General features: G+C 36.8%; 1 protein-coding gene across 9 annotated transcripts in view; it reads left to right on the plus strand.

Moving 5' to 3' along the window:
- Window positions 1-25,600, plus strand: part of ARHGEF7 (Rho guanine nucleotide exchange factor 7) — a 110,045-nt gene that overhangs the window by 70,496 nt on the left and 13,949 nt on the right. For 6 of the 9 annotated variants that reach the window (XM_031613791.2, XM_090128848.1, XM_090128859.1 and 3 more), the window contains 9 exons: window positions 8,494-8,632; window positions 9,518-9,577; window positions 10,740-10,886; window positions 12,176-12,262; window positions 14,758-14,836; window positions 15,851-15,990; window positions 16,645-16,869; window positions 18,770-18,863; window positions 21,179-21,268. In XM_031613791.2, coding sequence (XP_031469651.1) covers window positions 8,494-8,632; window positions 9,518-9,577; window positions 10,740-10,886; window positions 12,176-12,262; window positions 14,758-14,836; window positions 15,851-15,990; window positions 16,645-16,869; window positions 18,770-18,863; window positions 21,179-21,268 — 1,061 coding nt within the window. Of the gene's footprint in view, window positions 1-8,493; window positions 8,633-9,517; window positions 9,578-10,739; window positions 10,887-12,175; window positions 12,263-14,757; window positions 14,837-15,850; window positions 15,991-16,644; window positions 16,870-18,769; window positions 18,864-21,178; window positions 21,269-24,485; window positions 24,663-25,600 lie in introns of all 9 variants that reach the window. The other 3 variants (XM_090128900.1, XM_031613792.2, XM_031613793.2) reach the window with 1 other exon arrangement.

The raw sequence follows: 25,600 nt of genomic DNA on the forward strand, positions 1-25,600 counted from the left end.
GCATGTTACCTGTTTTTTTTTCCTTTTTTTCTCTTTTTTGTCTTGACGTGTTGGACCAAAGTAAAAATATTTTAATATTCTTAACTCTGCATAAATAGAGAGTAGTGTAATGGTCTTGTTTTCTATGCTACTAAGTTCTTCCAAGAACTCACATTTTATTTTAACAGCAGCAGTTTGTATCATATTTGTGACACCTGTAATAGTACTAATCCAAAAGCTCCCAGCTACCAAAGACTGAGCTATCACGTACATTAGTAAAGCTTTTGTTCTTCCTTGCTTTGAAAAATAGGGCTGCAATTCACGTTGCAATCCAGGCTGTTTTTAGGCTGTTTAGGTGTTTGTTTTTTTTTTTCAGACACAATGAATGAAAATTAAGACAATTTATAAAATAGTAATGAAATTCTACTAATATTTTCTTTTAGATGGCTTATTTCCAGTACTATTATCAGTAAATACTGAAATGTTTAGATGATTCAAGCTTGTTCTTTTAAAATAATCTTAAGTTTAGAGTTGTTTGTGCCTTTATGTTCCTTTCATACAGAGATCTGGGCTTTAATCTGTAGGTGGGAGCTGGCAAGTGATCGTGAAATGCGCGAGCACATGCATTTAAGATTTTAAGGCATTTGTAAAGGATTATCTTAATTTTCAGAAAACTGTTTCCTTTGTTTTCTAAAAGTTGTATTTGAGAAACAGTGATAAAAATGTGAGGGAGGTAAGTGAATTGTTTCCCAAATTGGGAAGAAAAGTGTTTAATCTCCTCTGTGTTGCTTTGGGCATGGCTTGTCCTATGCAAAAAATAGCTCCTGATCTGTGAAGTCAGCTTCATGTCAACCCCTGATGGAGTCAGTACTGTGGGGTAATTAAGTCAATCAGGTGTGGGAATGAGCTCACAGCAATTGTGTTGTTCGTAGGAGATAGCTCAAGGGGGAAGAATTTTTGATAAACAGTTTTGTTTTAATGCTACTGTGTACCAATGCATGAGTCAAAAGAAGTGAATCCTTTATTTTTTTTTAATTACCTCTATTTTATTATTCTGAGCCCTTCAGTTTTGTTGACTGCCAATGCTATAGGTAGCAAGCAGCTCAATGAAAGTTGACTTCATTATAGAGGAACATCCCTCATAAACTTTAATGTAAAAATTACTGTGGGATTTGAGGCTTGTTGTGACTGTAATAGTAATGAAACAGATACATGCATTTAATACTTGATTAATATTAAAATGAGATCTTCCAGGGAGGAAAATCTCTACCTTCATAGGTAGGTTTGGACTTTGAAGAAATGATCTGTTTGCTCTTCCTGTGGTATGGCTGTGTATGGCTGTGTTTTAATACGAATAAAAATGTGGCAGAGAAATGTTTCGATTCTTGGATTTTGAGTATCATGTTTCTAACAGCTGTGCTTTTCAGTGGCATTTTAGAGTGAGGAAAGGGGAACAGTCTACAGCAGTTTGGTACAGAATATAAATTCTTATTGTCTACTTCAGATTGTTTATTGCCATAAACACTGTGTGCTTCATAAAGGGAGCATGTGCTTTAACTCTGAAACACACTGTGCAGAGAAACTAGTGGGTTATTTTAAGTCAGATTCTTAAATCACAAAGTTAGGAACTTCTGCAGTTGATTAAATTCATTTAATTTATTAAACTCAAAAACAAACCCAAATCTGGGTGGTTGTTCTAGGTGCTATCATTTTAAAGTATTAACTGTGCTGTTTCTTTAGCCAGATAGATCACTAATATCAAAATTCCTGTAAGCAGCATCTGCCTTGGTGAAATATGCCACCTATGAAGATCTTATATCACTTTTTGGTCTTGTAAGTGTTCTCTTTGAACAGTGTAGTAGTACCTGTTAAGAGGTCGATGACACCTGGTAAAGAGTCTACATATATGTATATATGTATGCAAACTGATACCAACGTATACAGAATTGTTTTGATCTTGTAGTGAAAAGATATTTTTGAACAGCAATTTTATAAATAAATGGTAATAATTTTAAACAATTCTACTTGAGATTTAAAAAGAGGCATTCAGTGAGAAAGTGGCATTTCTTTGCCCATGCTGTTCCATGTGGATGTTGGCCTGATGTTTCCTGTTTCTATCATCTATGCTTCTCTATCATATCTAGAAGCAACCATGGGTAGTTTCTTCCTTTGTAGAAAATAAGGTGTTTGTGCATGTATACACGTATGTTCATATGTATGTGTATAATACAGAAAGGGATTAATCATTGTATTACTATGTGAGCTTTTTCATCTTCAGACTGTCAAAGCCACAAACATCTTTCATTTCCTTAAGTTAATTATTAATAGTTAAACTACTAAAATGAATACAAAAGAGACTTACCTGTGTGTGAGTGTACAGAAGTAGGAATGAAGCCTAATACAGTCTATATAGGTGTTCAAATTCCACAGCTAAATGTTTCTCAAGTTACTTGCCTCTGACAACAACAATAAAAACAGCTGTGTGATTTCTATTAGGGTTGGAGCTTTATGAGCAGATCCTTGTTTCTGGTTCCAGTTATGTTATCCAAGTGTCAAAATAATTTTTCCAGCCTTTCATGCAGTCCTGAAATTTTGTAGGTGCCTTCTGGGGACTTTCTTCTGAGCCATGGCATATTTTTTTCCAGAATTGAGATTTTTTTCTGTCTAAAAACTCAAGAATGTTAAAGAATGGAGTAATTTTTTTTGAGGCTTGTCACCAGATTTTGTAATTGTCTTAAGCCACAGGCTAGAGCTTAAGAGATGGAGCTTGCCAGCCATAGCTGGGTGGTGACCCTTGCTGAGATCAGTGTTCTGCTTCCACCATTGTGTGTTGTCCACATTCCCTTCTCCAGCAGTAGCTGTGGTGCCACTGTACACAACCTCTATTTTCTTTTCTGCATTCTGTAACAGTCATACCTCTTTGGCAGCACTGTATGAGATATCAGTTTCACTATTCCATAGTTCTTCTTGAAAATCCCAGTTCAAGTGCAGGGGTAGGTGGTCAACTGTAATAATGTTATGTTATTTTTTGGAGAAAATTGGTCAAAGCTATTCTGCCTTAAGGATGTTAAATAGTGTTATTTGCCATTTGTGCTTCTGATCAGAGAAATAGGTTTGCCTTCTAGTAAGAGAAAGAAACAGGATGAGCAACCTAAGACATGAAAGAATTTCTTGCAAACCAATAAAAAAACAAACAAAACAGTTGAATACAAAGTACAGTGATGAATAATTGCAGAGGAGTGAGGAGTCCCAGGAACTTGAGCTGTTACTTACCTCTGGGAAGATCAGAAACCACAAAGTTAATTGCAAAGACAGAGTCCAGCAAAGAGAAAGTGGAAGTAGTAGCTAGCATGGGAACGTATGCAGTCTATATCCAAAATGACAAAGGAAAAAATACTTAAGTACAGAGCTACCTGGAAGGTGGATAATGTAATGGGTGGGTGGAGGTACTCTCAAAACCTCACTTGTCTGGTGGGACTTTATAACTCTTCTTAATGAAACTCTTCTTAACATGGAGAAAATGTAATCGGTAGTAAATATGTAATCACTGGGGAGAGACTGGTTTCTTAAGCTTTTTGACTTTCATTTAAAGTAAACATGGCATTGTTTAAACAATGTGGATGAAAAATGTTTCTAAAAGAAAAATATTTTGCTCAAAAAGAAGCTTCAAATCAGTAATCTCTGTTGCTTTTATTGCAAAATAATTTCTGAGCCAGTTTTCAGCTGCAAGAATTGCTGGGAGCTATTTGCAGAACTCCACTTGTTCAAGTATTAGTTTTGTTAGATCCTTCAGTTTTTTTAGATAACAAGTCCCACGTACATTCTGTGTTTGCATCACTGGCTTAGCAGTCTGGAGAAAGCTGCTGAAGCTGAAACATCACAATTACTCCGTGTAACTGGAGCATGGAATACAGATCAGCTTGAGTCAGAAAACTCTTTGTGCCTCCCCCATTTATGTGCATCTCTGAGCTTGCAAGTGTGCAGGCTGATGTCATACGCTGATCAGCAGTCCTTGAGTGAGGAGCTCAGCTGAGAAGCTGGGAACTGAAAGCAGAGGCTGAGGGATTGCTGAGCCGAGCTGTGCTGCGACGCTCTCAAAATGCGGTGCCTGTGTGCAGTCCTCAGACCTCTCAGCAGTGATAGCTCGTGCTCCATCTATTACAAACAGAGACCTACTTCAGAAGCGTAAGTTGTGATTTTAAAGCTACATTTTAGTTCCTGGATGTGTTTTTCTTTCTGTGACTGTGCGCACATCTGAACTTGTTTTCTTCCCTTCCCCCGGTCTGATTTGCAGCTTTCAAGGCAGCTGTGCTAAGAAAGATTTGAATATGTTAATATGGCTTAAAGATACTTTTCTAAAAATTATTTTGCTGTGAGCTAACTGTAGTCTGGAGAGGAGGGAAAACTCTTCTGCTCAAGATTTGAAGCACAACATTTTTTATTCTGTAAAGTGATGCAGGCTGCGTATTGAAATCTTGACTGCTTCTTTCTGAGAAGTTACTTATGTAGGCAGTTTTGAGTCAGTTGATGATTGAACAGTTAAAAAGCTTTTCCTGTTCAGCAAAATTGATTTTTATTTTTTATTCTTTATTAAAAAAGCAAACAACAACAACAAAATAACACAAAAGCCACAAAAGTAACATATGGCTTAATTGTGGGCCAGAGTTTGATTTAGTATATACTGACTAGAAAGGTGGTACTTATAAGCATCATTTGAAACAGCGACATGAAAGAGCCATTGTCTTTGTCAAAGCAGCTGTGCTCTTAAGCTAACAACACGGATATATTTAAGCTGCTATTAATTAAAGAAACTGTTGTCGTATTCAAACAGCGTTGTAACCCACCCACGTTTTATTGGAAGCAAATCTTTCCCTTATGTTTCAGAGTTGCATTTGTCCTTTGTGAATAAATGAGGGACGGTCGCTTTGAGCTAAAATAATTTCCTTCTGTGCCAGATACTTTTTGTTCCTCTACCTGTAGGGATAGGAGGTTGGTTTAGGTTGAGCCAGAGAGGTACCAGGGTCTGCACCAGCACTGCACCAGCACACTGCTTGAACAAAGCTTTGCCTCCTGTGATTAAGTGTGTGTGCGTGTTCCTTTTAGACTTTGAACAAGCAAGCATGTCGAAACTTGTCAGAGCGACCTATAGAAGTGAATGAAAGAAAACATTGTCCTCTTGGGAACGTCAGGAGGGAAACTGCGTAATTCAGTTTTAATTGCACCTTTTAACGCAGCTCTGTGTAAAAGGCTTCCTGGTGATGCAATTGTTAAGCGAGTTTTTCAGGACGCTGTGTACATTTTAAACCTCAGCTCACTTCAACTTGCTCTGTAGGCTCTTGCACTGTGATTAAAAATGAGGCAATAAACAACAGTGTCCTGTGCTAGAGAGCAGTGGCTAGCATGGCAACCGCTGTAACCTCGCTTAAGGGTAGAATCTCTTTCTTAAAGTCAGGGGTTGCAGAGTAGGCAGAGAAGATTTTGTTTATATTTTATTTCAGGTTTTAAAGTAGTCACCTGCCAGGCTTCAGTGAGCTTTTTTTTTCCCCCCATTTTCTGACATGCCTGTGTTAACAGTGCTGAGGTCAGGAAGAAAAGGCACAGTGACAAACAAAGGGGATATGAATGTGGGTGAAATGGAGTTGGTAGGCACTGTGGTCCTCCTACTGTAGAGGCATTAGATAATGAAATATTTATTTTAAAAAGCATCGTGTTGTGGGGTAGCTCAGCAACTGCCATTTCTATAATGGATTTGTATGCACACAGCAGCATGGAGATAGCAAAAAATAATTAGGGATGTTTGTGTCTTGGCAATCTAAAGATGAAAGAATGATGGTATATTGAATGAGGGGAATCAATGGTTGGCTTGTACTATAAAACATACTGATATTTTGGAGATGAAAGAAGCTTGTATAGACATGTACATCTATCTGAAGTGGGGATGAGTAACAAGGGATGAGAATTGAAATAGTTTGTAAAGTTAGGCAGCAGGGGCTGCATCTGGCTGAAGTAAAGAAAAAGTAAAGAATGAGTTCATTTCTTGTTAGTTCTTGTGGCATATATCACTGGAGAGAAAACAATAATAGGTAAGGGGGTATGGGGTGCTTACAGGGAGAATTAATTACAAACAAGATAGATCAACCCAATGGAATACCTGAGATCAATACTATATACAGAGTGAATAGGAATGTAAAGCATTGTATCTTGTGACAGAAAGGCTTTCACAGGTGAGCTTTGGTAAAGTTTTGTGTAGAATCTAGCTGTGGTGTCCTGATTTGTCCCCTCTCCACCCACCCCCTATGTCACCTTGCACATTCACTTGTCTGAGATAGAGGATGTATGACCACACCACAGCCAGTCAATGTAATGTTCCAGGAAATCAGCCATAAATCCTGGGTTGAACGGGTAGCTGGCACCCCTGTAAACCAACATAGGGACTTCGACTCATGCTTAAGTCACCTTGAGAGTGCCACCTGAATAAGTTGATAACATTTTTTTTTACACTGAGTAAGGGTTTGTGATTAAAAAAAAAAAACAAAAAACCAACAACGAAAGAAAAACTTAAACCAAAGTAAATCTTGAGTATCAAGATATTCTCTTGGGTAGCTTCTTATATCTAAATTTAAGCCGGAGAAGTACTCAGTTTTATTGTAGGAAGTTTTTCAGTGAGTTTTGGCCCAAACCTGGTCATGTCACAGGCTGACCTAGAGTCACACAGGTGTTCTGCTTGTAAGTGATGGAGAAAGGAGGCCTGCCTCCTGGGTGATCTGGTGTGCCGATCCCTTCTCTATACAACTTGACAGTACAAAGAAAGTGTTGGGAAACTTCCTTATCTGCTTTCTTAACTTCTGGTTCAGAAGTTCAGAAACACACCTGTATGCACTGAGAAGTGCCAGGGCTTGGTGTCCTCTGAAGGAGGTTATGTGAGGTTGTGTCCTACCAGGCGGCAATACAGAAGCAGTATTGGTGTATTTAAACAAGGTAATGTAAGTAAATACCAATTAACTAAAGGCAAATAAGAAAAGTACTTTCTGTTCTTTGAACCTGAAGAAAGTAATAGTTGGAAGGAGAGAGATTTTGGGGAAGATGTATCTGCATGAGAAGATCTCTGTTCTTGCTTTGCTCTCGTTATCTATTTGGACAAACTATGCTAATAAAAGTGTCAGACCTTCTGAAATGGGAAGGGATGTGTTTGCGGGGGGGGAGGGGTAGACAGGGTCAATTCTGTCTTAATCTGTGCTTTTATATGGACAGCTCACTGTTATTTGAACCTATGTATTTTTATGTATCATAGCAGTGTCCTGTCAGTGTTTTTTTTCTTAGGAAGCTGAACAGACCAGGATTTGCTTTCATTTCAGTACATCAAAACAATGTGCCCTAATTTTGGAGAAACTTGCACCTCCCAGATTGTCACCTAGGCTTAAATAAAAGAATTTTGTTAATGAGACCCTAATGTGCAAGTTTTCCTCCTTTATTGCAAATAGTTGTTTAACAGTTACATTTTCTTAATTTATTTACTGTTGTCAAAAGAATTTAATCTGACAGCTGGCAAAGGCTTTCTTTGAAAAGTAAGACTACAAAGGCAAACAAGTGTTTTAAGCCTTGATTTACAGGGAAGTACTGTTGTTAATGAGCTGAAAGTAATGATTTTCAGGATAACTTACAAAAGATTTTAATGATTATCACATGATAGTATAGGGGTTTGTTTGAGAGCTAGTTAATTTACAGTAACAACTGCTCAAAATGCTAACAGCTCCATCTGCAGATGACTAGAATGGCATAGCTTGAATGCAGAAAGGATTTTCTTTTTAATAAGTAGCTTTCTGAATTTTCTTAACTAGATTTTATATTCAGATATGCATGTATGTCTGCAACGTGTGTTTTCTCAAGCTCAGAAATAAGCCCAGGTACTGCTGTACCTTCCTTTCCTCAAGGAAAAGGCTGATTTTTTTTTTGAAGTTTAGATGACCAATAGCAACTTGTCCTCTACCTTATTTTTCTGAAATTTCTGCTGTGTAAGGAAGCAGAGAATGTAGATATCATAAGCTTCATTGGTAGCAAAGTGAACTTTAATTCCATTAAAAGGTAGCAAAGCGACATGAGAATTTATGTAACAACTGGAAGGGATGTGCTGGAAGTCAGTTGTGAGAAATGATCCAAATATGAAGAACTATGGGTAGAGGAAATACCAATTCATGATGTTTGGAGAGTTTTGGTTTCTTAAACTAATGCTGATGTTAAAAACGTGTTATGTAGTTATAAAGACCTTGAAACTTTAGCTCGTGAGGATAGACTGCACACCAGTATCTGATTATTTACTACTTGTATAGCTGCTGGTTAGTAGATCAAATGAGAGCTCTTAAGTTGTACTTGAGTTCTTGAATTTTTTAATTTGTTTGAATTAATGTTTTATCTCCAGAATTAACTGAGTGTGAAAAACTGAAGAGAAGAATCTAATTTAATTTTAATTTTCTTGGTAATTTGATATTAATTTGCTTAAATATCTTGTGTGTGCAGTGAGGAGCTAGGAGAATTCATGGAGGTGAAGGGTGCCAACAGTCCTGGGATCCTTGTACTGACCACAGGCCTCAGCAAACCTTTTATGCGTCTGGATAAATACCCCACGTTACTCAAAGAGCTTGAAAGGCACATGGAGGTATATCTTATCAGCATTTATGTTCCAGCTTAATGATGATTTGACAACAATTATTTTAAAGGTACATGTCAAACATGATGGGACCCCAAATGACCTTTGTTTCGTCTTCCTTCCATAATATGGGCTGCCATATTTCAAAAGGTGGTGCAGTAAGACTTCCTGAGAAAGCTAAATGTTTACAATAAAGCTATGCAGAGAAGCTAACCTTCACTCCTAGAACAGTCTTGCAGGGTCTACAGTTGACTTGATGTTGGGTTTTTTTTTTGGACTCCTGCACACAACATGAAGCAACTTTATCTTGTAGAAGTGCTGCTTTTCATCTTAGGATTTCAACCTGTTGGACATATCATTTCTGGACAGTGTTCAGCAGAAGTCAAGATGATCTTTCCATAGTGGGAAGATGTTTGAAGATTAACTGTTTTCTGCATTTTCATCTTATAGGCTAGACTTGTGAGCTGTGAAGGAGAAAGAGAAATAGAAACTATCACTAGTTTCTGAGTCACATGGTTTGTCAGTCAATGACTCTGAAGGAAGTGTGATTTATTTACAATGAAAGGCAACAAGCCAAATAAAACCTTTTAAAATATACGCTTTTTATTAGGAGTTCAAGTTGGTAAGCGATTTTTTTGTGTCCAGAAGGACGTATAAAATTTCCTTGACTCTGTTGTAAGCATAAGAGTCATCTACAACATTTCTATTTCACTTTTACTGAGAGGAAGATCACCAGTATTTTGAATGGGAAGGCTATGGAAAGAGAACAGGAAGGTGGGAAAGCTTTTATTTTATGGGATAGTTTATTTGCTCTTAGGTAAGCCTATAAACATTTTTATGATTATTTTTACTAAAACAAAAATTTTTATTGTATGTTTTTCTCCTTGCTTTTAGGATTATCATCCAGATCGTCCAGACATTCAGAAATCCATGACAGCCTTCAAAAACCTTTCTGTAAGAGGAATGAAAAATAGATCACGTATATTTTCAGCACCATGTTTTTCAGCTTAATCTCTGTTGCTTCTAAAATGTGAAACATTTTTGTACACATCTGTATAAGAAAATTTTGTGAAAGTTTTGGGATTTTGGAGATAATGTAGTTTGTGGGCAGAGCTAAGAACTGCATGTTGTTGGGGAGCTACAGCAAACAGACTAATGACAGAAGAGCCATGTGAGCATTCTGCATCTGTCTGCTCTCTTACTTGTGCTTCATTTTCCTTTCCATGTGCATTTGTGACCTAAAGATTGCATTTTTGAGATTTTACGAGGGTGCATTCATTCTAGGGGTGTAGGGTTGGAGTTGAGGGAGAAGTGATAATGGGTATAGTGCAAACAAGGCTGGGAATGTAGGAACTTTAAGTAATGAAGAGAATAAGCCTGCTTTGAACAGATGAGTTGTTATTGTCATTTAAAGGACAATAAATCTTAAATTTAAAGAGTATAACTTTTGAATTTAAGAATTACAACTGCAACAGGTGTATTTCTTGCATTCTCAATTACAGTAGACTTAACTTTTGTTTCCTGTTAGCAGTGCATCCTGGTGGCACTTCCTATTTTTACATTTTAAAGCAGAAATTGTACTGTTTTCTGTGTTCAGAAGAGGTTTGAGGATCCCCGATTCTGAGTGCTTCACAAATGAGAGGAAACAGTTCTTGAGAAAAATTCAAGTTGGGAGTATGGTTAGTGAAAATAGGTTGGCAGGAAATGTAATAGAAATAGGAGCAGAAGGTTATACGCATTCAGTTTGCACAATTAACAAGTCTCTTCTTTGTGTATAGCCATATGTTTTCAAGACAGCTGTGTTGCTGCTTCCTAGCTGTTTTTTGTTACAAATCCAAAAATGTAAAATGTAAAGAAAAGGGAAATTTAAAAAAACAAGGATGTAACTATGGATTTGTAATTGAAGTCGGTCTATTAAAGAAAGAAATAATATTCAAGTTTAGCAAGATTAGTTTTATACTGGTAATAGTAATGTTAAAAAAAAATGCTTCACATTTAGGTCCTGTCTTCTGTGTACTACAGTGACAGTGGTAAATATATAGTTGTATTTCTACCCTCAGCCTGTTCCATGTTAATAGAGTTGATACGAGAGAATATTTTTGCCTCTGTTTGTTAGGCACAATGTCAAGAAGTACGGAAAAGGAAAGAACTTGAACTACAAATACTAACAGAAGCGATCCGTTGTTGGGAGGGGGAAGATATTAAAACACTTGGCAATGTGATTTACATGTCCCAGGTCATGATTCAGTGTGCTGGAAGTGAGGTAATGTAGTTCTCATCTTTATTGTCAGTCTTCCTTTCTCTTTTGCAGTTAAATTGATAATAATCATTTGGTAGCAGAATAAGAATGTATTTTTATTATTGATCTAGAATAAAATCTTTCTGCATTGATTTAAGGCTTTTATAATAAAATAAGAAATAAGCTACTTGAATATAGGTGTTCTCATTTGTAGATAGATTCTGATGTGGTTTAATGATAAGCTGTTCTCCTGTATAATCAATTAAGCTTTGAACTTGTTGGGAGTTTTTGTATTGCAACCATATTCAATCAGTTTCCTCCCTTATGTATGAGGAAAGAGGAAAGTGCTTTTGCAACTGAATTCTTTAAAGTTTGTCACCAGATAACTTGCTACCAGATATCATGTTAGCTGTTTAAAACAAATCTATCAATAGAGCTGATAATGCATCTCCTATTGCTGCATCTTGTTTTAAAGAAAAAGAATCCACATCAAACTCATAATTACAGTGTCAAATGTAATGGACTCTTAGAAGCTTCTGTGTAGCAACTGCTTTTTGACTAGATATAGAACAAATGAGTGCAAAAGCATTTGCTTTTTGTCTTTTAAATGATGTACACGTTTGTAAAGACTGAGAAACAAATAGAAACATTTTAACTTGGTAAGAACCTGTATGGTATAGCAGAGGTGTTAGAAATTGAAACAATCACTTTAAAAGGAATATATTAGTCATTAAAATGAAAACTTTGTGTTAATGCTCATCTTAAGTGCAACCATCAAATTAAAAGAGAACAAAGCAATGTTGTTTCCATTCTGAGTGTAAGCATCATTACTTTCATAATCTTTTTCTAGTTCTGATGCTAATCTGATATTTTGTAAAAATCTGATTTTATATTTGAGAGACACAAGTTTTGCCATTATAGTAACAGTATCTGGTCAAGTTTTGTATATTGTGTGTGTGTGTGTATATATATATACACATATATATTAATGTTCTTGGATTCAGTGAAGTCAGCAAATTGGGTGTTACTAAATTAAACAAGGCTAGTATTTCACCCAAACTATAAAATTAATTATTTAAGTGATAAAGCTCTGCTTTCCAGGAAGGAGTATAGGCATGTCACTAGCAGTTTTCAAATAGAAAATGAAATAATTCTAATTTGTTCTACCTTTATGGGAGTTTAATTTTGCCAGGGGCAAGTATTTGTGGTGTAACTGTAGAGTTGTAATTTTGCTGATCATTTTAAATAATATAAAACGTGAGAAGGGGTCTTGTGATGTTGTATTTACTTTTTCATTTTCTTTTTTTGATAAGGAAAAGAATGAAAGGTATCTTCTTCTCTTCCCTAACATTTTGTTAATGTTGTCTGCCAGCCCAAGAATGAGTGGGTTCATCTATCAGGTAAGGTAATACGTTTACATCTGTGTAAATGCTGGCATGTATTTTTGCCAAATATTTCATAGAAAACTTGGGTTGTTAAACTTCTATTTTTACAAGTAGAAAAGGTAGTTTCTGCAACAAGAACTGATCATTTATTTAAAAAACAAAACAGAAAACACCAAGAAAACAACCTAGAATAATGAGGAGAAAAAAATTGTTCCTTCATTAGTAGTGATTCATCTGCCATTTGAGATTCCTACGTGGTTGTCTGCATCCAGTCACAAACTGTGTGACTTTATTAGGAGCAATTAAATTGTAAAGTTCACTTTTTGTATTCATGGGAGTAGCTGAATTTATCTGACTGTGGTGTGTTAGGTGGTTCATTTAGATAATTAAGCTTCTGTTAGCTTTGTGCTGCTCCCAATAACCTTTGGTCAGTGTTCTGTCCTGATGTAGATGGACAAAGATATTAAGAAAGGCAGGTGAGTGCTAGATCTCAAGTAGCACAATCAGAATTCTCAATGAAGGAAGATGCTTGTACTCTGGTTACAAAAGCAACTGACTGTAAATTTTTGTGCTAAGAAACACACAATATAGAATTAAACAATGAATCTGTCAGGCTTAATTCTGCCCTCCTATTTTACATTGCATATGCTTTTTTCCTTCTCTGTCCCATTTTGTCCTTCAGGTGCACAGCATTGTTCAGTAAACTAGCAATTTTCTGTGCACTTATTTTCAGCATCTGTTCAGTATGTTCATGACACTTCCTTAGTATTTACTGCCCAATGCTCTGTTGAATGCTAAACTATTAATTTCTCATAAGTTCTAATGTGATTTTTTTCTCAACATTAAGAACTCCTTATATCTTAATGTCTGCATTCTCATAGCAAGGCAAAATTGTTTAATCACACTGAGTGCTTGGAGAGTGAGACAGTGGCTTGGAGCTGTGTCAGGATTGCATGGTATTTGCCATACGGATTTCTATTTTGAGGTTCTTGTCTTCTAAGTAGGACATGAGCAGATGAAAGATGCAACTCCCTCAGTTGTTCCAAAAGAAACAGTGTCCTTGAAGTCAGCATCTGTACCTGATGTCTCTTTTCCTGATTGGTGCATGTTTATAAACTGAGAAAAGAAGAAAGTTCCTGATTCTTGAAGTTTAGGTGTAAGCTGCAGCTTCTCTGACTTTACAGTGTATTCTCTTTGTAGTTCTGAGTATTTGATGTCAGTAGATGTCAGGTGTTCTGGGGTCATAGTGCTGGTATTTGCCATTTGAGTTAATGGGGAGTGTATTTAGCAGTAGTAAGTGGAAGTTGTCAGGAGTGCAAACAGTGTTTTATGAGAGGGTCTCACAATTGTCTGTCGAAAGGAAGGAGAACGCAAGCTCTCTCTATATCTTTATACTTCTGGTTTCCATGTGGCTCAGGTGGTCATTATTCTGTTGTCAATCTCTTGCCTGGTGCATTCCCAGATTCTCTTTTTTTGTTCGTGTCTTCAATTCTTGCACCTCACTTTATTGTGGCTATGCTGTGTTGTTCAGGAACCAGTAAAAAACTGAAAAACAGATTTTAGGCTGCATTGTAAGGTACAGCACTACCATGTTTCCTTCATTGGAAAATTTGTAGCAAAAAATCTTTTCTTTGGCATCTTGTGATTGAGCATGTTTTGTGCATAGAGAACACCAAGTGATTTCAGTTCAGCTTGTAAGAAGCCTTTGTCCATCCTGCAGTCATTTAAAAAAAATAATAATAAAAATTCCCCTTCTTTGGAGCCAAAATTCCTCAATACATGGCGTTTGCACTTTTGCCAGCATGTTCTGAATAGTGCTTCTGTGTAAGAGAATAAAGAATCTGTCTTAAAGAACTTCTTAATAACATTGCATTTTTGGTAAAGCCTTTCATCCTGACAGTGTTGCATTTTACCTGTTCTTCTGTGTTTTGAAAGGGCCAAAAAGTTACCCAGACTGACTTTTTTTTCCAGACTGGTTGGGCTTAAAATGAGAGTAGGTTTGTTTTCTTAATATATTTGAGAGTGAATTTGATAGCAAATTGATGCAAGTCTTCAGTATATAATTGATGGATTTGTTTAATGAAATCTTCCTTTCTAAATATACCACAAACAAAATTTGTTTGCAGCAAACATATATGCTTTCAGGTCAGTCACCATTGCTTCTGATCTTGTAATAGGGATGACCCTGAATGTCTCAGTTCCCAGAACATGAGACTATGATGAATGACTGCTGTTACGATTGTATGAATTTGTAGCCTGCATAGGTATCAAATAGACTCACTAAAGTCACAGATGCTATTTGCAGATGTTTGGCTTAAAAACTTTTGTTACAAGCTGTCTGTGTGGATTTGAAAATATTTTAAAGCCATCAGCATGTGTTTGCATGATTGCTAGTTTACTGTATTGCACGTGTTCATTCAGGACTTTACCAAGTAAAACGTATATAATTTAATGTTTTTTTGTATATTTTGGCTTTAACTTCACCATTAACTGCTTTTTTTTTTTTTAAGGGGAAGCTACCAATGACTGGAATGACTATCACAAAGCTAGAAGACAGTGAAAACCATAAAAATGCATTTGAAATATCAGGTACTAGTTATAAATATTTTTATTTGCTGTTTACTAGACTGTGCTGCTCTCTTTAAGGAAGAGAATTTCAGACAGTCTGGAGGAGCTTTAATCAAGATCTTTCTTTTAGGAATGGTCAATTTCTTTACTGAGGGACCTTCAGTAGCTCTGCTATTCACGATTGCAATAGTGCTTGTTTTGGATGTTTTCTGTCTATCAAGTGATTTGTTTTAGCATGTAACTTAATTCCCTGGGCCATAAAGTCAGAAGCATAGGAATATACTTCTGGAGCAAAATCCTCACCGTGGAGACTTACGCCTTTGTTTGTTTCCTGGATCACTTCTGCCTCCAAGCAGGATGTGTTTCAATGAAGTAAAATTGAGGCTCTCAAGTGGCAGGGAGCGTAACACATCAGTGCTTCAAGGTGGAGGGAAAAAGCAGTTGATGGCACTTGTTCTTCTGAGATAATAGCTATGAAGCTGACCTCAGATGAGGAATGTGATGGGTTAAAGTGGAGTTAACTGCAGAAATTGAAGTAACCCTTGGTAAAATCTTCCAGTGGTGTTCCCAAGTGACTCTTGCCTCATCTTTCATATTAGATTCGGCCTGACCTTCCGACCTTCTCTGAACAATACTTTGATTTTTCCTATACTGAAGCTTATGTACTAACGGGTGACATTGTAGGCTATATGTTAGCTTTCCTGGAAAAAATGGAAAAGTGTAAAGCTAGTGGATTCATCCTCTGGAGCCGAGGGTGGACCTGTGTTTTACATATATTACTTATAATAATGGTGTTTAATTATCAAAGATAGAAAAACAGGTAGAATTCTTTTGCTTCATAGAGGAATAAATATGTGGAAGAAATGTTATCACATGGAAAAATGTCTTGCTTTTTTTCCAAAAATACTGGTTAAATTTTTTGCATAGTAATTGATCAATATAATGTTCTATGAAATGTGCATCATGTGTTATCATGTCAGTTTGACTAAGTTGTTCTTCTGTGGTTTCCTACATCTTATTTTTTCTGTCACCTAGGAACTATGATTGAAAGGATACTGGTGTCATGTAACAACCAACAAGATTTGCATGAGTGGGTCGATCACCTGCAGAAACAAACCAAAGTCACAACTGTTGGGAATCCCACCATTAAACCTCATTCTGTGCCATCTCACACGGTAAGAAAACTCTTTAGGCATTGAAGTGAATCAGCAGTGTGTACAGAATTAAGTAATCTGCAAGGGTGCTGCTATGTTAAGCATTTTCTACTATGTTACCATTAGTAACAAAAACTATATGTTACAACTACAGTTTGCTTCAAAATATCATTTTGTTTTTAATTGCATGAGGGAAGAGTAGAATGTTTAGTTCTTGGTATAATAGTTTAACAAGGTTAAAATAAAACAACAAACAATTATCATGACTTCTGTGTTGACTAAGTAATATGTCATCATCTTTTAAGTACCCTTAGAATAGTAGGTTTTAACTGGTGATGGTGTACTTGAGTCTGGAGAAACAATTTCCTTTTGTTGGCATCTTTTGTATTCTGGAGTTGGTATGAATAGATCTTAATTTAACTCTGACCTTTGTGGTGAAAGAAATGGGAGCTGGGCTGCTTGTAGCTGTTCTTTTTCTAATGCATGCTTTCTCTGTGTTAAACAAAATGTTTTTATGCTCAGTTTTTCCAAATAATAGTTCAGTGTTAAAATTTTAAAAACTTAAGTAACACACAGAAGGACTAGATAAGAGATTTTCACTGGTTCCTTGTGATAGTTTGTCTTTATGACGATGACATGCTTTCTTTCCCTTCCCACAACCACTGTCTTTGACAGCTTCCTTCCCATCCAGTAACACCCTCCAGCAAGCACTCGGACAGCAAGCAGATACCACTGACCCCTGCATACCACACTCTCCCTCATCCGTCACATCATGGGACTCCGCATACCACGATAAACTGGGGACCTCTGGAACCTCCTAAAACACCCAAGCCCTGGAGTCTGAGCTGTTTACGGCCTGCGCCTCCGCTACGGCCTTCAGCAGCACTTTGTTACAAAGAGGTGAGGTGCAGCAGACAAAAAAAATATTACTGCAGTCTGCCTATGGTGAGAAATGTAACTTTCACATACCAACATTTTACAGTTTTGAGTGTGTGTGCATTGAGTTAGCTCTGAATCAGTGGTAATGGACAGTGAAAGCTGTTCATTTCAAGTAGACATTTATTCTCATGGCTCAGAAGATACAAAGGTTTGTTAGAAGAGTATGTTGACACCTTTTCCTCCCTGCCAAGTATTTCCACTTATTTTCTAACTTTAAGAAGTTTTTTTTTTAAAACCCATCCAACAAAAACTAGCAATTGATCATTCCAGCTTACTGTGAAGTTGCTTGCTAAGCATACTGAGGAGCATCTAGTATAAGGGATCTTATGGTTCTTGAAAGTGCAGTATGAAATCATTCTGAACAGCTGTGGTGGTATAATGGGCTCTTGGTTCACAGCTTAAATTTTAAGATGCTGTTGTAGTTTTTAATTAGCATATGGTATGAAGCAGGAATCTGCTCTAAGAGAAATACAACGATGGGGATAGGTTAATTTGGTCCTTCTGTTACACTGTGTGTGCCTTTGTAAATACTGAGAAACTATTGGATTTATGTATGAAGGTCTGGGTATAAGAAGGAGAATACTGAATGTTGTGTGTCATGATGATATCTTCAGGTTTAATATTTTTCTGTTAGGCATTCTTATGATTCTAATTTAGTACTAAGCAACAGGACCCAAAAGGAGTAGTGAATTTAGAATCATAGGATCACCAAATGGTTTGGGTTGAAAGGGACCTTAAAAGTCATTTAGTTATAAACCCCTGACATGGGCAGGGACACTTTCCACTAAATCAAGATGCCTAAAGTTGTGCCTGTGAACGTATTTTTTTTCTTTAACCATATGATGTTAAGAGAAAAATGTTATTTTGCAGGCATGTGAATTTGCAGTTTAAACACAGCCTAAACACAGTGCAGTGTGGTTGTTTTTTTTGTTTGTTTGTGCTGGGTGTGCACTTGTGACAGTTATGACTTTCTTTTTTCCTCACTTTGTACATCTGCTAAACAGCAGGGTGTAAGTGATAGGTGGCCTTCAATTAGATGCTTAGTATTTGGGCTTGGTTGCTACAAGAGGTTCTCCAGATTAGCTGTACTACATATTCATCTCTTTGTAAGTTAAATTGTTTTCATGTCTTTTGTGTACGGCACTGCATTCTCCAGTATGGTTAAGTCTTACTCATCAGGTGTTTAGCCTATGATGGTATTCAGTCTATCTTCATCATCTCCAATCTGTCCTGCTGATTCACCTTTTTACTTTCTTGTTCTGTACTTTTATAGAGGATGGCTCATACCTGTAAGGTAAGGGGTAGATGAGAATATTCCTTTTTGTTCCTGTAAAATTAGCAGTTTCTCAAAGTTAGCATTGTTTCTCTAAATTAGCATGATTATATTTAGAGCAGAAATGCTGTTCGTAGCTGTATTTCTTTTGCTGTAGGTCTGTTCTGATAAAGCTCCAAACATTTAAAAATGCTGACTTTAATGAATATAAGTATACTACCTCCCAAGCTTCCTTTTTTGGTCCTTTTTTAACCTGCTTCTAAGTAGACAAATTAAATGGGTTGTTTCTTCAAAGATTAAGGGAAAAAAGTGCTAATATATGCTTTTGTGTTTCTTTTGCTCCAGTTCCCAAACAGCCTGCATGCTTTTGCAGCAGCTTTTCTGTATATTTCTGTTCACAGAACAGATAAAATATCCAACTTGGTGTATAGTTGGAGGAGGAATAGAAAGGAAATGAGCCGGTTCAGGCAAATCTCATGTGCCAAAGAATATTAGTAAACTGAATTATGGCACTGTGCGTCTTAGAAACTAACCTTTGAAATATTTTAGAGAAGCTCTACTCTTTTTTTTTTTATTCTCCCCACACAGGATCTAAGTAAGAGCCCTAAAACCATGAAAAAGCTGCTTCCCAAACGCAAGCCAGAACGGAAGCCATCAGATGAAGAATTTGCACTGAGAAAAAGTAAGAGACTTGAACAAATGTCTGCATAGTACAAAGACTGGAATTAACATCAGTTTAAATTCTTTAGATTTTAGCAAGTTAGATGTAAGTCTAAACAGTCTGGTTTCCTCTCCCCTGGCAGGGGAGAGAAGGTAGGTATCTACAGAGGACTGTTTCTTTTATTCACCTTAGGCACTTATGTCACACCAGCATAAGTAGCTTTCTAGAGTCATGCAGTTGACTACAAAATACAGGAACTTATTCAAGGCTAGGTGGGAGGCATCCTACTTTCCTGTGTTAGTGTATGTACGTAGATGGGGAAAAAATGTGTGAGGAGGAAGGCAGAAATAGCAGGATGATGCACAGATATTTATTTACTTCTAATTATGGCTCTGTCAGCAGCACTTGTACTGTGTTGCTTTTTCTAATTAGCAATTAAATAACTTGCAAACTTAATCTCAGTATGTTTAGAAACTTTTTTTTTTTACTTTTACCACTTGGATAATGTTATTGCTCCCACCAATAAGTAACTGTTTTTGGTACCTTTGCTTTAGGTGGCACTCATACCCTCTGATCAGATGTGTTCTATGAGGTCTAATCATTGCAGGTTCCTTTGTGGTCAGAGAAAGGTGCTTGGTCCTGAAGCAGACAGGCAGACTAGGTCAGGTGATGTAGGGTGTTGAAGTGCCTTGTAAATTTGTGTGAATGAACGATCCAATTGCTTGTGTCAGTAAAAGATAGATAAGGTGTTTAAAATAGCTGATGTTCACACTTGAAGGCCAGAACCTTTTATTCCAGCTTCTGCTTTTGTGTCTGCTCTTTGCTCATGAGCTTCTTAAGTCTATGTGCCTTGACTGCTGAATACATGAAGTATGTTACTGTTAACATTGTCTCTCCTCCTATCAGACAGCTTTTCAGGATTTCCTTAGTTTTCATCTTGTTACTGGCATAAGGAAGAAAATTAGATTTAACTACAAAATGATAGTAAATTGGTTGTCTATTGTCCTGCATTATACAGTGCAGTCCATTCTAGTCATGTCCCTGATGCTACAGTATTTTAGGTCTGCCTTATTGCCTTCTGTGTGCAGCATGTGTATAGTCTTTTAGTAAATATGGGGAGTAGCTTCTGTTTGTTCAGATTAGATTAGAAATACATCTGGATTATAGAAACCCAGGTTAACTGAGTATCAGTATCAGTGAGAGCTGAGGTAATAACAGGCTCTGATACTCAGCATTACATGAACACTAGACGTCTGTGTATGGGCTTGGATGGTGTATATGTGTGTGAGTCTTGGCCCTCATTTAGTCCATGAATCTCTGGGTGTGTTTTTCTTTAGTGATAAAGTTTATAGTTTAAAAGAAGCTTCTAAATATTTGTTTGTCATCTGGCTCACACTTCATTTAAACATGATTCCTTTCTATAATTTTAAAAAATTTGTTATGAATTGACCAAATCTGTCCAAACTCTTAAAAACCTCAGTAACTGAGTATGGTTATGGCTCTCTGTAATATGACAGAGCATTTTTTCTAGTTCGGTCTTATTCCTTGCTGTAGAAGATAGCATGTGGTGAGTTGCTGTTTTCATCAGCCTAAGTATCAGGCATAAATAGAAGCTTCACCTTTAAAATGGGATTTTTTCTTCCCCCTTGCGTGAGTAATTAGGAGCTTAAGTTTTGTGGTAGTGCTCCTTCAGCCTGTTACAGTCTGTGGAGATGTAAGAGTTTTCCATTGAAGGATTTCTATCAAAACTAAAGCTTTCTGATAAATAAGTTTGTGTTTTATAGCAGACAAACGAAAGAAAGGCATTTCAGCTGAGTACTGATTTCAGAAGTGAAATACTTGTTTTGCTGTGGTAATGATATGGTGCTGCTTTCTAACTACAACAAAATCCAATTATTTTTCTTGCCTTGAAAGAGAGGGAACTTGTACTTTGGAATGCCTGCATCTCTTGTACTGTGGGTAAACCATACCTGGTCAAGATACTTCAACAGTTAGTTTGTTATGCAATCCTGACAAAATATTGGACAGTTGACTTTACTGTCACAATAATAAATTACAAAAAACAAATCTGGATGCGCTGGTTCACAGATGATACTATTACATCATGATGTTTAAAGCATTATATTTTTTATAGTAATTTCTCTTTCCATTGTTACTTTCAGCCATTGAAGCTTGATTTTTGAAATGATTAAGAATTCTAAAGGTTTGATTAGACTGAACTTTGGTCTCAATTCAAATATGTACAATTTAGCTTTAAACAAACGTTGTTTACAAAGGCCTGTCTGTAGTAAGAAACACATGCCCATATTTAAAACTTTATTTTCCATTGCTTCTAGGTACAGCTGCTTTAGAAGAAGATGCTCAAATTCTTAAAGTCATTGAAGCATATTGCACAAGTGCCAAAACACGTCAAACACTAAATTCAAGTAAGTTAGAAAACACCGATACAACAAACTAAGCCACTTATCAGATTGTTTAAAAAAAGATAAGTGTAGTGTAAGTGGTCTCGAACTTTATAAACAACAAGCTGGACCTGAAATAAGTTAATAATCTGATTTTGGCTTAGTAATAGTGCTTATGTATTTGGAAGCCAAGATTCACATTTATATAGTTCTTTCAATGCTTATTTTAAATAAATTAGAAGTGGCTGCTTGGATTTAAAATTGCCAATAAATCAGAGGTTTTGAGTTGTCTTGCTAGAATACGACAGCTGTCCAATGTGGTTTTTGATTAATTTCTAGAAGTTGTTGGTAAGTATTGAGGAATGAAGAATAAATCACAATTGTGGAGAAGTGTACTTCTGTCTTGTTTGGTTCAACAGTCTTCTTTTACAGAAAAGTAACATGAACCTGTGCAAATCTTTTTAATTGCCATCCATTGTTTTTAGTATTAATTACAAACTTTAATCCTATGTCGTAACTTCAGGAGAAACTGTTCTCAGATCTTTGTGTTGCTTAAAGCCATTTATAGTTTCTCAGTTTCAATATCTAGTGTATTGAAAACTTGTAACGTGCCTCTGGGGTCCTCCTTCATTTAATCCAAATCAAGGTTGCCATGTGGAGTTCCTCTGTGTTGTAAGTAAGATGTTGCTCAAAGCAGGGGAGTCCATCAGCATGTGTTCTGCTTACACAAGAAAGGAGAAAATGCTGTTAGGTTTGTTCCAATTTGCACCATTTTCCCACTGATGATTAGGGATTTAATTGAGGTGTCCTTGAAATGCTGTATAATGATGCTGGAGTACCTGGCTGTTTTTGCTATTGTCAGGAATTAGAAGGATAGATATAATGAATAACACCTAGTCCATTGTTTAAATTAGTGTTAAACACTGTTACTGCTAGCCACAGGTCTCTGTGCCTGTGTCTAAGCAGAAGCACTTTCTGCAGACAGTGAGAAGTCTCAAAGTGCAGTTGCAGGCATAGATCACATATTTACATAATACATGTTCACTTACTGTTATCACCTTGAAAAATGCAGAAATTTTGTATACGCGTGTACTTCAAAAATGGGAATATAACCCTTGTTCTAGGCTTTTAAAACATTTGAAGTGAGAGCAAAAACCTTCATTTTAATTCTTGATCTTGACAGACTGTAGATCTCCAAGGTGATAATTATCAGTTTCAAAAATTGGCTGCTATAACATTATTTTTGCTTAACGTTTGACCAGTTTCCTGGCTCTACAGTCATTATTGTAGTGTGTTGAATTGGATAAAAGGAAATTAATGTGTTCAAAATTGTGAAGATCTGCTGCTGTTCCGACAAAATTGAGACGTTGCTGTTAAATGTATTTAATTGGATTTGTTGATTATATTCAAGGATACTGTGACAAGAAATGGTTGGGGAAACATTTGCACTTGCACAGTTGTATGTGTGTGTGCAGACATCTAATGGATATGATATTTTGCTTGCTGTTTTTTTCCTTTCTATGTATATTTAAGAAATATACATAGTGCAGTTGGTATCATTGCATACATCAGAAATCAGCAGCTTTTATTTGCTCGTAATTGCAGCAAGAAACAAGTGTTTTGCTGCTTCGTTTGGAAAGAGTAGTGTTGCCATCTAAGATATCAAGTTTCTGAAGATCCCTTTGTAGATGGGAATTGGAAATTGAAGGGAAAATGATGCAGGGATTCCTTCTGTGGAAGCATTGGTCAGTATAGAAAAACAGAATGAAAGAATTGCCTATCATCAGTGAAATATGCCACTTTTACATACCACTGGCTTACCTCTGTGCTAGTTCTCTGCCTGGCCCTCCATCACTGATTTGGTATTTCTGCTAGCTGCACCTTAATGCAAAGCCTCAGAAGTGCTACCCTTGGTGATGCCAGCTTAGTGTTGCTGTGGCACTAGTGCATGTTGGATGGGAGTGGCATTAGAGGTAACAGTGCAACTTTTTCTTTTTGAAGGTGGGGCAGATGTAGGGATTAGTTATATATGCAAATAAAATAACCGTCAGTTTCCTCTGTTGCTTATATGCCACGTTTACTTCACATCTCTGTTCCAAATGAAGGCTTAAATCTTTTGCAGTGTCATGCAGATTGTGGCTTGTAACATGGCCACTTACATAGTTTCAGTTTTCAGAATCTGCCAAGCTTTTTTTTATTAAAAAAAAAAAACAGAACAAAATAGCAACACAACAACAACAATCAAAAAGGGCAAACAGGTGAGAGAAAGTGTCTTTAACCATCTTTATCTACTATTCTAAGCATTTAAAGTATCTAAATGCAAAGACAGATTCAGATGGAGGCCAGTTAGAAGAGGTGTGTGAGGGTGTGTGAGGCACCAGACTGTACTGCTGTTAGTCTCTTGGCCTTGTTTTTCTATCAATCCAGTTTCTACTTGGTTAAACAAATAATAGGGTTACAGGCACAAATAAGCTTCAGCTTGGCAATCCCTTTGAGTGGGTATGAGATGGTGCTGCACATGTAGAAAGTTGGCAGCTCTGCTCTGCATGAGAACCTTGCTTTTTTTCCCCCTGCATTTTCCTCTTTGTAGTAGTGACACAAGCACTTATGTGGCTGTATTGTGAGCTGGTGGGAAATAATTTGTCTACCTGAAAAATAAAAATGAAGGGTTAATTACCATTTGAAGCTGTTCCCTGACCTGGTTCACCAAGCAGCTGTACAAATGGCTGTGTCATTGCAAGGGAGGGGAAGGATGAAGGTATGGATGTGTAATGGGGAAGGGGCTGTTGCTTTTCACATCAGCACTGGGTCATGCTGGCTTGCTGTGTTTATTGATCTGTCCCAAATCAGAATGCCCCCAGACCAGAACTGATTCTTTACTTGAAAAGAACCGAACTCCTTCATCCAAAAAATCTACCCTCAAGCAAGATTTTGGTTACTCAAAATTCTCAGCTGAGACTGCTTGTAAGCTTAAAAAAATGCTTCAAAAATTTTATTGTAACAGTTCAAAAATTACTACAGTGAGTGTAATTTATACCTAAATCCCAAACAAATTAAAAAAGAAAATGAAAAATAGAAAAAACTTTGGTGCCTTTTTAACAATATTTTCTCTTTTCCTTCTCTTCCCATCACCTTTTGCTTTTATTTCATGTGTTTGGTTGTGGCTATTCCTTACGTTCTCCTCCTCATCCCACCTCTGCCTATCCACATCCACCATTTCATTTCACCTATACATCCTTAGCATGGCAAGGCACTGACCTGATGCATAATCACGTCTTGGCTGATGATGACCAATCAAGTCTAGACTCCTTGGGTCGTCGCAGTAGTCTTTCTCGTTTGGAGCCTTCAGACCTCTCAGAAGACTCTGACTATGACAGTATATGGACAGCCCATAGTTACAGAATGGGGTCTACATCTCGTAAGAGCTGTTGCTCATATATCTCTCACCAGAACTAATGCACTTCTGAGCTTTTTCTTAACAAATGCTTGTTGTATCACAGCCTGCTTTTCTTAGATGTTTTCTTGCTGTTCCTTGTCTCTTTAATGTGATATTTTAACAACTTCTGAGGGAGCTTCTGAAACTTCAGTCATACCTGGTGGAAGGCTCTATTGCCAATGCACATACAAATAAGTGGTTCTAAAAAGTGTATATCCTGCCAAGGATGATATTTCTTGAGGGTTTTTTAAGTGACAGATATTAATTTGTAGCTCTGAATGTACTTTTGGTTTTGGTCAGTGTAGCAACAGGTCCTTTTTTCTTTTTTTCTCCTTTTGGATACAGCACATTTTTGTATTTTGTACTGAAATCATACTGGCTTATGAGCTGAATGCCAGCAATATGGAAATACTTCAGTGATAGCTGTTGAATTTTCTACACCTTATTAACAAAACATGGAGCTGGTAGTAAGAAAAATATGGTTTAAAAATAAAAAGTACAAGAGCTATAAAATCATTCAGATTCACGTATCTGGCCCGTTTGTTTGGAAAAGCGTTTGCTAATCCGTGAAAACTTGTTTTTATACTACTGTCTCTTCGTTGCTTAGACATCTATATGAAGGATTGCACTGCTCTCCCCCTCACCCTCAGTCTGGCGCTTGTCATGAAAACCCAGCAGTCCATGCTCATCACATGCAGTGTTTTGATAATCTCATATTACCCGTGGTCATGTTGTCACTTTACTGTATGCAGTAGTGTGGCAGAAAACAGGGTTTAGATGTTTACTTCCCTGTTAAAATGCACAGCTTTCAAATGACCATTCTTCCTCAAAAGACAAGATGAAAATCGTTCCCCAGATGAAAGCTCAAGTGTTCAGCACCTGAAACTCTAGGTACAACTGCAATCAAACTGGCTTGTATA

The sequence above is a fragment of the Phasianus colchicus genome, chromosome 1, assembly GCF_987193195.1.
Source record: "Phasianus colchicus chromosome 1, bPhaCol1.hap1.1, whole genome shotgun sequence".
NCBI lineage: Eukaryota > Metazoa > Chordata > Aves > Galliformes > Phasianidae > Phasianus > Phasianus colchicus.